The sequence below is a fragment of the Podarcis cretensis genome (genome assembly GCF_951804945.1).
Source record: "Podarcis cretensis genome assembly, chromosome: 17".
In the NCBI taxonomy this organism is placed as follows: domain Eukaryota; kingdom Metazoa; phylum Chordata; class Lepidosauria; order Squamata; family Lacertidae; genus Podarcis; species Podarcis cretensis.
In genome coordinates, this window is record NC_137187.1 from 37,382,068 (window position 1) to 37,396,470 (window position 14,403).

General features: G+C 45.1%; 1 protein-coding gene across 2 annotated transcripts in view; it reads left to right on the top strand.

Annotated features, from left to right (window-relative positions):
* The first annotated feature begins 875 nt into the window (after positions 1–875).
* The window catches only part of PORCN (porcupine O-acyltransferase), a 30,549-nt gene continuing 17,021 nt past the window's right edge, over positions 876–14,403 (top strand). The window contains exons 1-6 of one of the 2 annotated variants that reach the window (XM_079960105.1): positions 876–1,017; positions 2,901–3,045; positions 6,231–6,423; positions 7,145–7,188; positions 13,250–13,431; positions 14,136–14,266. In XM_079960105.1, coding sequence (XP_079816231.1) covers positions 2,910–3,045; positions 6,231–6,423; positions 7,145–7,188; positions 13,250–13,431; positions 14,136–14,266 — 686 coding nt within the window. In that variant the 5' untranslated portion in view covers positions 876–1,017; positions 2,901–2,909. The remainder of the gene's footprint in view (positions 1,018–2,900; positions 3,046–6,230; positions 6,424–7,144; positions 7,189–13,249; positions 13,432–14,135; positions 14,267–14,403) is intronic. The other variant, XM_079960106.1, reaches the window with a different exon arrangement.

Below are 14,403 nucleotides of genomic sequence, written 5' to 3' on the forward strand. Positions count from 1 at the left end.
ATGGAAGTGAGAGCTGGACCATAAAGAAGGCTGAACGCAGAAGAATTGATGCTTTTGAATTATGGTGCTGGAGGAGACTCTTGAGAGTCCCATGGACTGCAAAAAGATCAAACCTATCCATTCTTAAGGAAATCAGCCCTGAGGGCTCACTGGAAGGACAGATCCTGAAGCTGAGGCTCCAGTACTTTGGCCACCTCATGAGAAGAGAAGACTCCCTGGAAAAGACCCTGCTGTTGGGTCCACAAGAAGAAGGTGATGACAGAGGACGAGATGGTTGGACACTGTTCTCGAAGCTACAAACATGAGTCTGACCAAACTGCGGGAGGCAGTGGAGGACAGGAGTGCCTGGCGTGCTCTGGTCCAGGGGGTCACGAAGAGTCGGACACGACTAAACGACTAAACAACAACAACAACATCATTCTCCTCCAGATGTTACCATCTAGTTACCCCCAGGCTCCTCCTATTCACTCCTGTCCATATTTGCACCGCAAACTTCCATTAATTCTATGCTGGTTGTAACTGCCAAGGCTTCCCTAGAATATTCACGGGTGTGTAGCTTGGTGAGAATGCTGCCGGGCAGCTTTGCCCCTTGTCCCACCGCGTGCGTGTGGACGCGGATGCGCACTCGCACCGCGGATTCCTCCCCAATCGTTTGAAGGACTCGCCGGAGCGCAAACACGAGTCGAACCCGGGCATACGAAGCTCTTTGATTGTATTTTTCATTTTAGTTTCCCTGCACCTCTTCCGCATTGGCTGCCCACCTGCACCCTCCCCCATCCCTTCCCTCGGATTGGCCACTCCGGAGATCCAACTGTTCTTTTCCGGCATTCCCATTGGCCTCCCGGGTCGATCCGCCTCCAATTTTAAAAGGGATTATTGCTCCTCTTTCCCAGCGCCGACCTCCCCTTCCTTTCCCAGTTTCCAGCTGGGGGGGTGGGGGTGGGGGTAAGGGAGAAAACCCGACACGCATCGTCCCCGGAGAGCTGGAAAAGGAGGGTGGTGGAAGGAGGCGCCTCGGTGAGTTCGCCGCGACCCAGGGGCTGCCTCTTTAAGAAGCGCATCTGGAGCTGCAGGGAACATCTGGCCGGAAAGCAGAGAGGGCTCACGCTGGGGGAGGGGGGCTAGGCCCTCTTCCCGGGTCTCCCGCATTGCAGCTAGGGAAAGGGCATCTGAATCCGCCTAGGATTTGCCCCCTCCTAGATGTGAATCCCTCGAGGGCGCGTCTAGATCCACGGAGTCAGGGCATCTTTTAAGGGGATCCCTCCCCAGATAGAATCTGTCTCCCCCAGGGAAACGAGCCGGAGAGCCAGGAAGGGGCTTCCCCCAGAGTTGCATGCCGGAAGGGGGAAAGGAAAGCGATTTCCGCGCAGGAGGATCCCGATCTGATTTTCTCTCAAATCCCGACGACCAGTTTTCCTTTGTCTACGGGCCATGCGTTACCCCAGGCAGCGTTTCCTTCCTGCACCTAGGAAATTCCCGGCCTGCAAAACCGCTCCCTGGATCTTCCAGCCGGCGGGCTGCCGAATAGGCCGCGGCCTCCCTTAATGTACCCTTGATCACTCCATATGCAACTTTTCAGCCGTTCAACTCATTTATTCACCCATCACATATTTCTCACAGGCCATCTCTCCTGCACCATATATTACTATTCATCTGGCTATTGCCTTCCTTCTTTTTTTCCTTTCTTGTCCATCATCCGTGGTCACAGGAGCCCCCAATATTTTATTTAAATTGGCACCCCTGGCCTTGGTCCATATTTTGGTGGAGATGGAGATGCTGTTCAGTAAAGAGCTTCCTAGAATGCGGGTGGCGCCATGGTCTAAACCACAGAGCCTAGGACTTGCCAATCAGAAGGTCGGCAGTTCAAATCCCCGCGACGGGGTGAGCTCCCGTTGCTCAGTCCCTGCTCCTGCCAACCTAGCAGTTTGAAAGCACATCAAAGTGCAAGTAGATAAATAGGTACTGCTCCGGCGGGAAGGTAAATGGCATTTCAGTGCGCTTCTCTGGTTCGCCAGAAGCAGCATAGTCATGCTGACCACATGACCCAGAAGCTGTACGCCCGCTCCCTCGGCCAATAAAGTGAGATGAGTGCCACAACCCCAGAGTTGGCCACAACTGGACCTAATGGTCAGGGGTCCCTTTACCTTAAGCTTTTTGGAGCTTTGGGAATAACATATGCTGGTAGCCTTACTCTTATTTTTACCAGGCCTGCATACAACCACTCGGCTATCTGCCCTGTGACCCGTGAAGAATTGCTTCCAGGTGATCAAGCAGAGGAAGCTTAATCTTAAATCACAAGCAACCTTAGTAGCTTTTGTATTTGCCCTTTTCAAGCAAGTAACAGATTTTAGTGAAACTTACCACCATTGCAAGCATGCTAAGGGCTGCTACCAAGAGAATGCCTAAAGGGGGGGGGGGTCCCCTGCTTCTTTAATGCTAATACAGAACAGAGGACTTGCAAAAAATGTAGTACAGTATGGCTTTGTGGGTGGTTTGTGCACCATTGCTACATGTGCAATGTGCCCATCACTGCTGTGCCTGTTGCTTGGCTTAAGAAGGATCACCATGATGAGATGATTCCAGGATCTAGGCAGATTCAGCACCCCTACCTGAGCTTTTGTGGAAGTAAGCATGTGCTGAAACTAATCCTTAGCTTGCTCTGTGTTCAGAGGGAGTGGTGGAGGCTTAAAGTAAAATGCAGGTATGCATGTTCTGCAACTCTATACAACCTGAGTACCCAAATCAGCGCATGCTGGCATGGATCTCAGCAGCCTGGAAATCCTACCTGGCCTTGCCTCTGGAGACGGGCACATGTGCTAGAGCTTGCACACTAGCTATGGGGAGGGGATTTCTCAGCTACCTACCCGACTTGACATCCCTTTGTCTCCTCCTTCTTCCAGGCTGCGGCCATGGCCACATTCACCCGGGAAGAGTTCTACCAGCAGCTCCTGAGCGGTTGCGTGTTGCCTACTGCTCAGCAAGGCTTTGAGCAGGTCTGGACTCTTCTGCTCTTGTGCCTCGTGTGCCGTCTCCTCTGGAGATTGGGTAAGTGCAGAAAATCTTAGGCACGCAGTCCTCCAGGGCGTTCATCAGACCCATAAGGAAGTCTGCATTACAACCCTATATTGCTTTCACTCATGATCTGCATCTAAATCCACCTTCCCACAGGTCTCTTGCTTTGTGCAATTGCATCATAGTGGAAAGAAGACTGTTTAGAAGTAATGCCAAACCATGGTTTGATGTTATGAGAATGAGTCTTGGGATTCCATGCCCCCGCCCACTAGATTTGATAATAATTGTGGAACACGTGGCCCTGCAGATGCTGTTGGACTACAACTCCCATCATTCCTGGCCATGCTAGCTGAGGCTGATGGGAGTTGGGGAGATCCTAGTTCCTTACTCCTGTTCGCAGCCAAAGCATTCTTACACCAAAATGCTCAGGACGAAGTGCTCCATCATTTAAGATATTGTTATGATGAACTAAGAAATGCTGTTGTTACCATTTAATTTTGGTTGAACCATACATGCCTAAACCAGGGCTGAGCAAGGTCATGCTTTCCAGACTTCAGTTCCCATCAATCCCAGTTGCCTAGGACCCTCGTACTTACGGGATCGCCTCTCCCGGTATGCCCCGCGGAGGACCCTAGCAACACCCTAGTGGTCCCGGGCCCTAAGGAAGTCAGATTAGCCTCAACCAGAGCCAGGGCCTTTTCAACACTGGTTCCGGCCTGGTGGAATGCCCTCTCTCATGAGACCAGGGCTCTGCGGGATCTGATTTCTCTCCGCAGGGCCTGTAAGACAGAGTTGTTCCGCCTGGCCTTTGGCTTGGAATCAACTTGATCCCCTCCCCCTCTTTCCTTTTTCCTTCTCCTTCTGTGATGGAACTCCTATTTGGGGACTTCTCTGGCTTTTTTCTGGCCCACGTAGGACCAGTCTGGATAGTTGGCCTTGGTGAAGATTTGATGTTTTCATCCCCAAAAAGTTTTTGATTTGAGTTTCTACTGAAATGAGGCTGCATTTTAATGTTGTACTTAATCTTGTTTTTAAGTTGTATTTTAATCAATTGTTTTTACCTGGTGTTAGCTGCCCTGAGCCCAGTCTTGGCTGAGGAGGGTGGGGTATAAATAAAATTTATTATTATTATAAATGGCAACAGTCGAGGGTGATAGGACCTGTAGCCCAAAACATCTGGATGGCACCCCATTGGTCACCTGCTGGGGATTTAGGCACACACACGGTGCCTCATTTTCCTCCTGCTGCAACAACCACGGCTCTCTCTCAGTCTGAATGTCATGGCTAAGCTACATCCCTGGACCGGAAGCAACAGCAGAGATTAAATGGAGGACGGGGTTCCAGGCAGACGGGAGTGATGCTCAGGGAGAGAGGAGCCGAAGCGTCATTCCCTCCACCCAAAGCTCAAGCGTTTCCCTTTATTTGTAGTGGACCTGCTGTTTTCAGCATTCCCCTTTCGAAATGGCTTTTGCCTACCAGGTCCTAATGCAAGCCCCAGCTTTCTTTCACCCTCTACAGTGGTGCCTCGCAAGACGAAAAGAATCTGTTCCGCGATTCTCTTCGTCTAGCGGTTTTTTTCGTCTTGTGAAGCAAGCCCATTGACGGCTTAGCGGATTAGCGCTATTAGCGGCTTAGCGGATAAGCGGCTTAGCGGCTTAGAAAAAGGGGGGGAAAGGGGGGGAAAAACCTGCAGGAACTCGCAAGACATTTTCGTCTTGTGAAGCAAGCCCATAGGAAATTCGTTTTGCGAAGCACCTCCAAAACGGAAAACTCTTTCGTCTAGCGAGTTTTCCGTCTTGCGAGGCGTTCGTCTTGCGGGGCACCACTGTAGTTACAGCTCCTACCCTTCTTTCAACTGCTGTTTCATATGTAGCGTAAAATGACCCAGGAGGGGACTCTTGAGTGCCTTCTTTCTCTTCCAAGGTAAATACACAGCTGGGGAGTCTGGAGGAGGGATCGTGAGGGAGAGGACATAGCTCAGTGATGGGGCACCTGATTTGCACACAGAAGGTTCCAAGTTCAAATCCCCACTTAAAAGGAGCAGGGATTGGTGATGTGGAAGGCCTGAGACTGTGGAGAGTTGCTGTCCATGTCAGTGGGCAATACTGGGCCAGATAGACAAAACAGTCCATGCCCCTTCCAAACCATCCATTTCAAACCACTTTAAATAGTCATGGCTTCCCTCAAAGTATCCTGAGAGCAGTAGTTTGTTAAGGGTGCTGAGTGTTGTTAGGAGGCGCCTATTCCCCTCACAGAACTACAGTTCCCAGCGTTCCCAGGGAATAGGGATTGACTGTTGAGACCACTCTGGAATTCATTATATATCATTTCCCAATAGGCTTTTACCTTTTTATAATGAATTGAAGAAAACGTTGAAAATAACTTTTGTAAAAAAAAAACCCCAGAAGCCTTCTTACTAGGTATTTTAGGCCAAGACATACCGAAAGAAAAGAGGACTTTATTTATGGATGCCACTACAGCAGCAAGAATGTTGATTGCACAAAATTGGAAGACTGGAGAAATACCAACTAAAGAACAATGGCAAGAGAAGTTGGTGAACTGTGCAGAACTGGCAAAAATGACAGACAGACTAAGAGAAAAAGACAACAGTGACTTTGAAAAAGAATGGGAACCATTTATATTATACTTGCAGAAATAAAGCAAGTTGATAGACTTAATGGCAGGATTTAAATAAACATTCACACTATTAGTATTAGAAAATGTCTAGAAGATAGAGAAATATTATGGTGCATTTACTTTTATTTTTATGTTTTTAGGTTTGATGTTATGTTATTAATAACTTTTTCTGTTAGGAGGTAGCAAAGTGGGAGAAAAGAGAAACAAACCAGAAGTGGAAGTTGGGTGAAGCCTAGGAGGGGAGGGAGGAAGGAATACATAGTAAATGTTAAGACTTTGAGATGTATGTAATTAATGAAAAAGAAAAATGAATTACACACACACACACACACACACATATATATGTGAGAAGACCACTCTGGAAATTGTAGCTCTAGGAGGGCAATTGGGGTCTCCTGACAACATTCTGCACCTCGTAACAAGCTGCATTTCCCACAATGCTTTGGGGGAAACCATGACCGTTGAAGTGCTATGATACTGCTTTAAATGTATAGTGCAGATGGGGCCGTGGGCAGCTTCCTATGTCCCCTGACCCTCTCTCCACCCGACCTCCATTTTCCTCTCTGGCCTTCTCCTCGCAGCTCTGCCATCCTACGTCAAGCACCTGAGCACAGTCGCCAGCGGCTTCTATGCCCTCTACCACTTCTTCCAGCTGCAGATGGTCTGGGTCGTCCTCCTCAGCCTCCTGTGCTACCTGGTGTTGTTCCTGTGTCGCCACTCAACCCAGCGCGGCGTCCTCCTCTCCATCACCATCCTCATCTACTTGCTCATGGGGTGAGTGTGGGCGAGGAGCAGGGAGGGAGGGCTGCTCACAGGTTGCTATAGTCATAAGTGGGTGGCTGGATGAAGAGAGTAGTTCATGGGAAGGAGAGTGTAGCAGAAGTTAAGAATATCTAGACAACTGTGGAGCAAAGTGGGCAGCTTGGCGATAGGAGAAACCACTACTTAATATACATATTAAAAGAATTGGAAGGGACTCCTCAGGGTCATCTAGTCCATGGGTAGGCAAACTAAGGCTCAGGGGCCAGATCCGGCCCAATTGCCTTCTAAATCCAGCCTGCAGATGGTTCAGGAATCAGCGTGTTTTTACACAAGTAGAATCTCTCCTTTTATTTAAAATGCATCTCTGGGTTATTTGAGGGGCCTGCCTGGTGTTTTTACATGAGTAGAATGTGTGCTCTTATTTAAAATGCATCTCGGGGTTATTTGTGGGGCATAGGAATTGGTTCATATTTTTTTCCAAAATATAGTCCGGCCCCCCACAAGGTCTGAGGGACAGTGGACCGGCCCCCTGCTGAAAAAGTTTGCTGACCCCTGATCTAGTCCAACCCCGTACTGTGCAGGAATCCAGCCCACAGCTGTCCCTGGGTTGGCTCGAACCACCAACCTTCTGGTTCACAGCCAGACATACTGACCCATTGCGCCACCTGAGGGATCATAACCATTTCCCATCTTTGACCTTCTCCCCTTCTTCCCCCGCCCTTCCTTTTTGCAGGGAGATGCACATGGTGGACACCGTGAGCTGGCATAAGATGAGAGGTGAGTGTTTTGTGGATCTTCTCTTTCTAGGCCCAGATCAAGCCTTGGGGTGTCGTGGGATAAGACGTTGGAGCTTGCTAGGGCTAGTCAATGTGTTTGTGTGTGTGTGTGTAATGTGCTTCCTTTCCAAAAACTTAAAGGTTGCTCCAAGTGCAGCGTTCATATTTATCACTCTGCAGGGAACAGATAATAGGGAGTTCTGAGCAAGGAGGATACCCAGATTCTGTGCCTGGTTTTAGGAAGGGGGAATGGAACCGATGGGACTGTGAGGCAGCCAGGGCTTCTGGGATTTGGCCCTGACTGGGTCTCAAAGGCAAGCGGGTTCTTTTTCATAGGTTAGATGGGGCGGCGGGATAAGCCAGGTGTTTCCTCCAGGCAGAGCAGTTGGTCCCTTACCTTTCTCACCCTGATCTGGCCACAGTGATCCACGTGACGGTCACCTTCAGGCTTGATTATTGTAACTCGCCCCATGCGGGGCTGCCCTTGAAGCTGAACCAGAAACTCCAGCAGGTGCAGAATGCCGCGGCGAGGCTCCTTACGGGGTCCTTGCTGCAGGATCACATTCATCCAGTGCTTTACCAACTGCACTGGCTCCTGGTGGAGTACAGGGTCAGGTTTAAGGTGCTGCTTTTGACCTTTAAAGCCCTATGCGGCCTAGGACCCACGTACCTACGGGACCGCCTCTCCTGGTTTGCCCTGTGGAGGACCTTAAGGTCCACAAATGACAACATTTTGGAGGTCTCCAGTCGGAAAGTGGTTAGATTGGTCTCAGCTAGGGCCAGGGCCTTTTCATTTTTTTTTTTATAATTTTTTTATTAAGAATTTTATTAATACAATAAAGAAAAAAAGACAGAATAAACAAACAACAAACAAAAAATAAAACAAACATAAAATTATACATCTTATAATAACCATCTTTTCTTCATTTTTTCCTTTTGGACTTCCTCACATCTCTCGCTCCTACATTCCAAGTTAATAAAACTTTAGCCAGCAACTTATCACCTTATTTTCATTCTTATTGTACACAATTCCAGTATTTTATCCATAACTTTAAATATTTTTATCAAAATCCTGAATACCTAGTTTTAGCATGATATTCATTCAAAATTTATCTTTCTCATGAAATTCACTCATTCTCATAATCTTTTCGGCTAACTTTATGGTGCCCTGTTGTTTTCAAATCTCTCATCCTTCTTAACACTCATATAATTTACAATGTTTTTGAATATAGTCCTTAAATTTCTTCCAATCCTCCTCCACTGCTTCTTCTCCCAGGTCTCGGATTCTGCCGGTCATTTCTGCTAATGCCATGTAGTCCATCAGTTGCATCTGCCATTCTTCCAGCATGGGCAAATCTTGGGTTTTCCAATGTTTAGCAACAAGTATCCTTGCTGCTGTTGTTGCATACATAAATAATGATTGGTCCTTCTTTAACACCCTCTGGCCAACAATGCCCAAAAGGAAGGCCTCTGGTTTCTTAGGAAAGGTATACTTAAATACCTTTTTCAGCTCATTATATATCATTTCCCAGAAGGCCTTAACCCTAGGGCAAGTCCACCAGAGGTGAAAGAATGTTCCTTCAGTTTCTTTGCATTTCCAACACTTGTTATCTGGCAGGTGATATATTTTAGCTAGCTTGACTGGGGTCATGTACCACCTATATATCATTTTCATAATATTTTCTTTCAAGGCATTACATGCCATAAACTTCATACCGGTAGTCCATAACTTTTCCCAGTCAGCAAACACAATGTTGTACCCAATGTCCTGTGCCCATTTTATCATAGCTGATTTAACCGTTTCATCCTGTGTATTCCACCTCAGCAGCAAGTTATACATTCTTGAAAGCAATTCAGTCTTAGGTTCTAACAATTCTGTTTCCAATTTCGATTTTTCCACTTGGAATCCTAACTTTTTATCCAATTTAAAAGCCTCTTTAATCTGAGCGTAATGTAACCAATCTCGCACTTTATCTTTAAGTTTCTCCATACTCTGCAATCTCCAATTGTCTCCATCTCTTTCTAATATTTCCCAATATTTCGGCCATTTGACCTCCATATTGGGTCTTTTCACAGCCTTAGCTTCCATAGGTGATAACCACCTTGGGGTCTTATTTTCTAATAAGTCTTTATATTTTGTCCAGACAATAAACACTGCTTTCCTTACAATATGGTTCTTGAAATTCTTGTGAATCTTAACCTTGTCATACCACAAATACACATGCCATCCAAAAGCATTGTTAAATCCTTCCAAATCTAAAACATCAGTGTTTTCAAGAAGCAGCCAGTCTTTCAACCAGCAGAAAGCTGCTGATTCATAATACAACCTTAAGTCTGGCAGGGCAAACCCCCCTCTTTCTTTAGCATCAGTTAATATTTTAAACTTAATTCTGGGCTTTTTGCCCTGCCAGACAAATTTAGAGATATCTCTTTGCCACCTCCCAAAACACTCCATTTTATCCACAATCTGTAAAGTCTGAAAAAGAAACAACATCCTTGGCAATACGTTCATTTTTATAGCAGCAATTCGGCCCAACAAGGAAAGTTTCAGTCTTGACCAGCTTTCTAAATCCCTCTTAATTTCTAACCAACACTTTTCATAATTGTCCTTAAATAGATTCAGATTCTTTGCTGTTATGTTCATCCCTAGATATTTTACTTTTTTAACCACGTTTAACTCTGTCTCTTTCTGAAACCTTTCTGACTCTGAAGCTGTTAATTTTTTCCCCAATACCTTAGTTTTTTGTTTATTTAGTTTAAATCCCGCCACCCGACCAAACTCTTGAATCAGTTGTAAAGCCATTTTCGTACTAGATTCTGGCTCCTGTAAGGTCAAAACTAGGTCATCTGCAAAAGCCTTAAGTTTGTACTGCTTCGCTCCGACCTGAATTCCTTCCACCAACCGGTCCCCTCTAATCATATTCAAGAGCACTTCCAGGACCGAAATAAATAACAGAGGGGAAATAGGGCAACCTTGTCGTGTTCCTTTTTCAATTTTAAACTCTTCTGTCACCACATTGTTAACTATCAATTTAGCCTTTTGTTCTGAATAGATTGCATCTATCCCATTTTCAAATCCCCGTCCCACTCCCATCCCTTCCAGTTTTTTCTTCACAAACTTCCAAGAAATGTTGTCAAAGGCCTTCTCCGCATCAATAAATATTAACACTGCTCTTGTATTAATATTTGTTTGCAAAAGTTCCAAGATATCAATAATGTTCCTTGTGTTAGCAAACAAATGTCTTCCTGGGAGAAAGCCTGCCTGATCTTTATGGATCACTTCACTTAAAACCTTTTTAAATCTATTTGCTAAAATGTCTGCAAAAATTTTGTAATCCATATTTGGAAGGGAAATGGGGCGGTAATTCTTAAGTTGTGTCTTTTCCAATTGAGATTTAGGTATCAATGTGATGAAGGCTTCTTTCCACGTTTCCGGTGCTTTTTTTCCCCTCCATAATCTCATTGCAAACCTCCATTAGTGGATGTATCAAATAGTCTTTCAATATCTTATAATATTTGGAGGTAAGCCCATCAGGCCCTGGGGATTTGCCCAATTGCATGTTCTGAATGGCAACTTCAATCTCTTGTCGAGTTATCTTACAATTCAGGATTGATCTGTTTTCTTGAGACAACATTGGTAATCCATTCTTTATCAGAAATTGTTCTATCTCAACCTCATTTTGCGGCCCTTGAGTATATAATTGTTTGAAGTATCTCTGGAAGCACTTCCTAATCTCCACAGGGTTCTGAATATTTCTTCCTTCAGTCTCTAGGTTAGTGATCGTGTTTAATTTTTGTCTCTTTTTCAACTGCCATGCTAGCAGTTTTCCACATTTATTTGCCGAATCGAATGATCTTTGTTTCATTAACTTGACTTTCCACTCCACTTCCTGATTTATCAATTTGGAGTATTGTGCTTGGTGAAATTTAACTTCTTTCAAAATCTCCTTTGACTTCGGTTTCGATCTTAACTTCTTCTCACATTCTTTAATTTTCTCCAAAATCTTATCTTTTTTCTCATTTTGTGCTCTTTTCTTTACAGCGTTCTGTTGTATCAGAAACCCCCTCATAACCGCCTTACTTGCATCCCAGATTATTCTTTTTTCCACCGTGGTGTTCAAATTTATCTCAAAGTAGTCCTTCAAAACTTTTTGGGCCCTTTTGGTGATCTCCTGGTCTCTAAACAGATTGTCATTCATCTTCCATCTAAAGGAGCCGGTTGGGATTAGTCTCATGTCCATCTTTACAGCGTTATGGTCGGAGCAGGTCTTTGGGCAGATTTCCACCTTTCTCGTCTTAGGTGCCAGACCTCTAGTTATCCATATTTGGTCGATTCTTGTCCATGTCAGTTTGGCTTCAGAAAAGAATGTTCCCTCTCTTCCCAGGGGGTTCTTCGTCCTCCAGATGTCAATCAAGTCCATATTATCAGTCAGTTCAAAAAAAGTTTTAGGTAGTCTGCCATCTTTTGTCACATTTTGGCTTTGAGACTTGTCCATGTTGGTTGATGCCACCCCGTTCATATCTCCCATCATAATGATGTTGTCATAGTCCAGATAGTCCAGCATTATCTCATGCAGCTTCTTGTAAAATTCCGATTTCCCCTCATTTGGTGCGTAGATTCCTAATATCAAAAACTTTTCTCCCTGATTTTGTATCTCAATTGCCAAAATTCTTCCTTGCTCATCTTTAAATAAAAATTTTGGTGATAAGCTCTCCTTTGCATATATCACCACTCCTCTTTTCTTAACTCGATCCGAAGAGATAAATTCTTGTCCTAATCTTTTATTTATTAACACTTTCCTATGGAGCTTAGTCACATGTGTTTCTTGCAAACAAATAATGTCCAATTGTTCTTTTTTCAATATATGAAATATTCTTCTCCTCTTTTCCGGGGAATTGCAGCCATTAATGTTCCAGCTCAGAAGTTGCAGAGACATCCTGGACAAATTTGTTATTCCTCTAGTGGTGGTATCTTTTTCTCCAGGTCTTCAGGTCCCGAAGGTGCAGGTGCAGGTGATGGCCCAGACCCTAAAGGTCTTTCAATCCCTTTCTGAAGATCCTCTCCGTAGGCACTCAAAATTTTTTCTTTATCCTCGACTGTTTTAATTTTAACCTTCTTCCCTCTAAATGTAAAAGATAATCCTTGGGGAAATTCCCACCTAAAAACAATTGAGTTGCTCCTCAGCAGTTTTACTAACTTAGTGTAGGTGGATCTAAGGTCCAGAAGTTGTTTTGGGAGGGGCAGGGCCTTTTCAGTACTGGCCCTGACTTGGTGGAATGCTCTATCACAAGAGACTAGGGCCCTGCGGGACTTGACATCTTTCCGCAAGGCCTGCAAGACAGAGCTGTTCCACCTGGCCTTTGGTTTGGACTCAGTCTGACCCTTATGCCCCCCCCCCCCCCCCGCGCACTTACGGTTTTGATCTATGGGCTACTTTTAAATGAGGCTGCATTATAAATTGCATTTTAACCTGTATTTTAAATTGGTCCCCCCCCTTATGTTTTTACTGTAATTTTACTGGTGTTAGCTGCCCTGAGCCTGGCTTTGGCCGGGGAGGGCAGGGTATAAATAAATTATTATTATTATTATTATTATTATTATTATTATTATTATTATCATCATCATCTCATATCCCTATGTGTTCCATTTATCTTTTCTACGTTCTGTGGCTAACACAACATACTTGGCTCCCATTGGGTTCGTTTTTTTTTTGTTTTTTTTTGCAGAGGTAGGTTCTCTTTAGGGTTTTGAAATATATAGTACTTCTTCAACTCTTGAGTTTGGCTGCCAATAGCTCCTCCTTGTTTCTCAGTGGCTCTGTTTTGTCTACAATCCTCTTGGCACACAGCACCTGAATTTTCCATTAAAAGGGATTACATTCCCCTCTATTTGGCGGTCCCATTCAGCCACCATGGACTATTACCTTGGGGATATCTTTTCTCCATTTGCCTGATACTTTTTCAAAAGTCATGTCACATCTTGGGCAGTGAGGTCCATAGGTTACTGGCAAGCACTGAAGCACAGAATCTCTATTGCGTGTCTGTCTGCTCTCTCCCACCAGGTGCCCAGATGATTGTGGCAATGAAGGCCGTGTCGTTGGGCTTTGATCTGGACCGGGGGGAGGTGCCAGCCATCCCCTCCCCAGTAGAGTTCATGGGATATATCTACTTCATTGGGACTGTCATCTTTGGACCCTGGTTCCGCTTCCGCACCTACCAGCAGGCCGTGGAAAGCAGGAGAATGGTGAGCTCCCTATCGTGTGTTTATTCCTGGCACTGTATGGGGAACAGGGCCTGGTTAGTTGGGGGTTCAGTAAAAGGGCACCATCTTTGAATATTGGAAATCCACATCCAACCTACCCAAGCGTTCTATTCCATTATTATTCCATTATTATTATTATTATTATTATTATTATTATTATTCCCTGCCCATCTGACTGGGTTGCCCCAGCCGCTCTTCCAGCATAAATAAAACATTTTAAAAATTAAACATTAAAAAGACTTTCCTAAACAGGGCTGCCTTCAGATGGCTTGGGGGTTGGATAACCCCATACCCTCCAACATTTCTCTGATGAAAATAAGGATGTACTAAGGAAAATCAGGACATTCTGGGATCAAATCAGAATCTGGGATGGCTTTTGTAAATCTGAGACTTTTCCTGGAAAATAGGAACACTTGGAGGGTCTGCATCCCTTGTTCAAACACATTTTTATTTTGTTCTGTGACCGCCTTGAGTTCTCTGGGAATAGGGCAGTATATCAACAACCACCACAACCACAACAACAACACCAGCCTTATAACAACAACAACAACAACAACACCACCAGCCTTTTATCTGATGAGCTGACATGAAAAGGAGCTCTCATTTCTACTTGTACTAAGATAATGACCTAAAAACAGTGTGAAAGATGGTGATGGTATTTTGTCTTTCTTTTTCCTCTCCTACAGAGCTTCTCCTGGCTCCAGAAGGTCTGCCTGAGCTTCTTCCTCTGCCTTGTGTGCCTCATCATGTCCACTTGTGTGGCCCCCTATCTCTTCTCTTACTTGATACCCCTCTACAGCTACAAGCTACTCAGGAAGTAAGTTGGTTGCTCCAAAGAGATGCTCTAACCTCAGCCCCAGGCTCCCTACAGCTGGCCCATTGGGTTTGTTAGGGAATCCAGCCAGTGAGCTAATGGAGATTTTGGTCTCCTCACAGGCCAGATTAACCCTGATG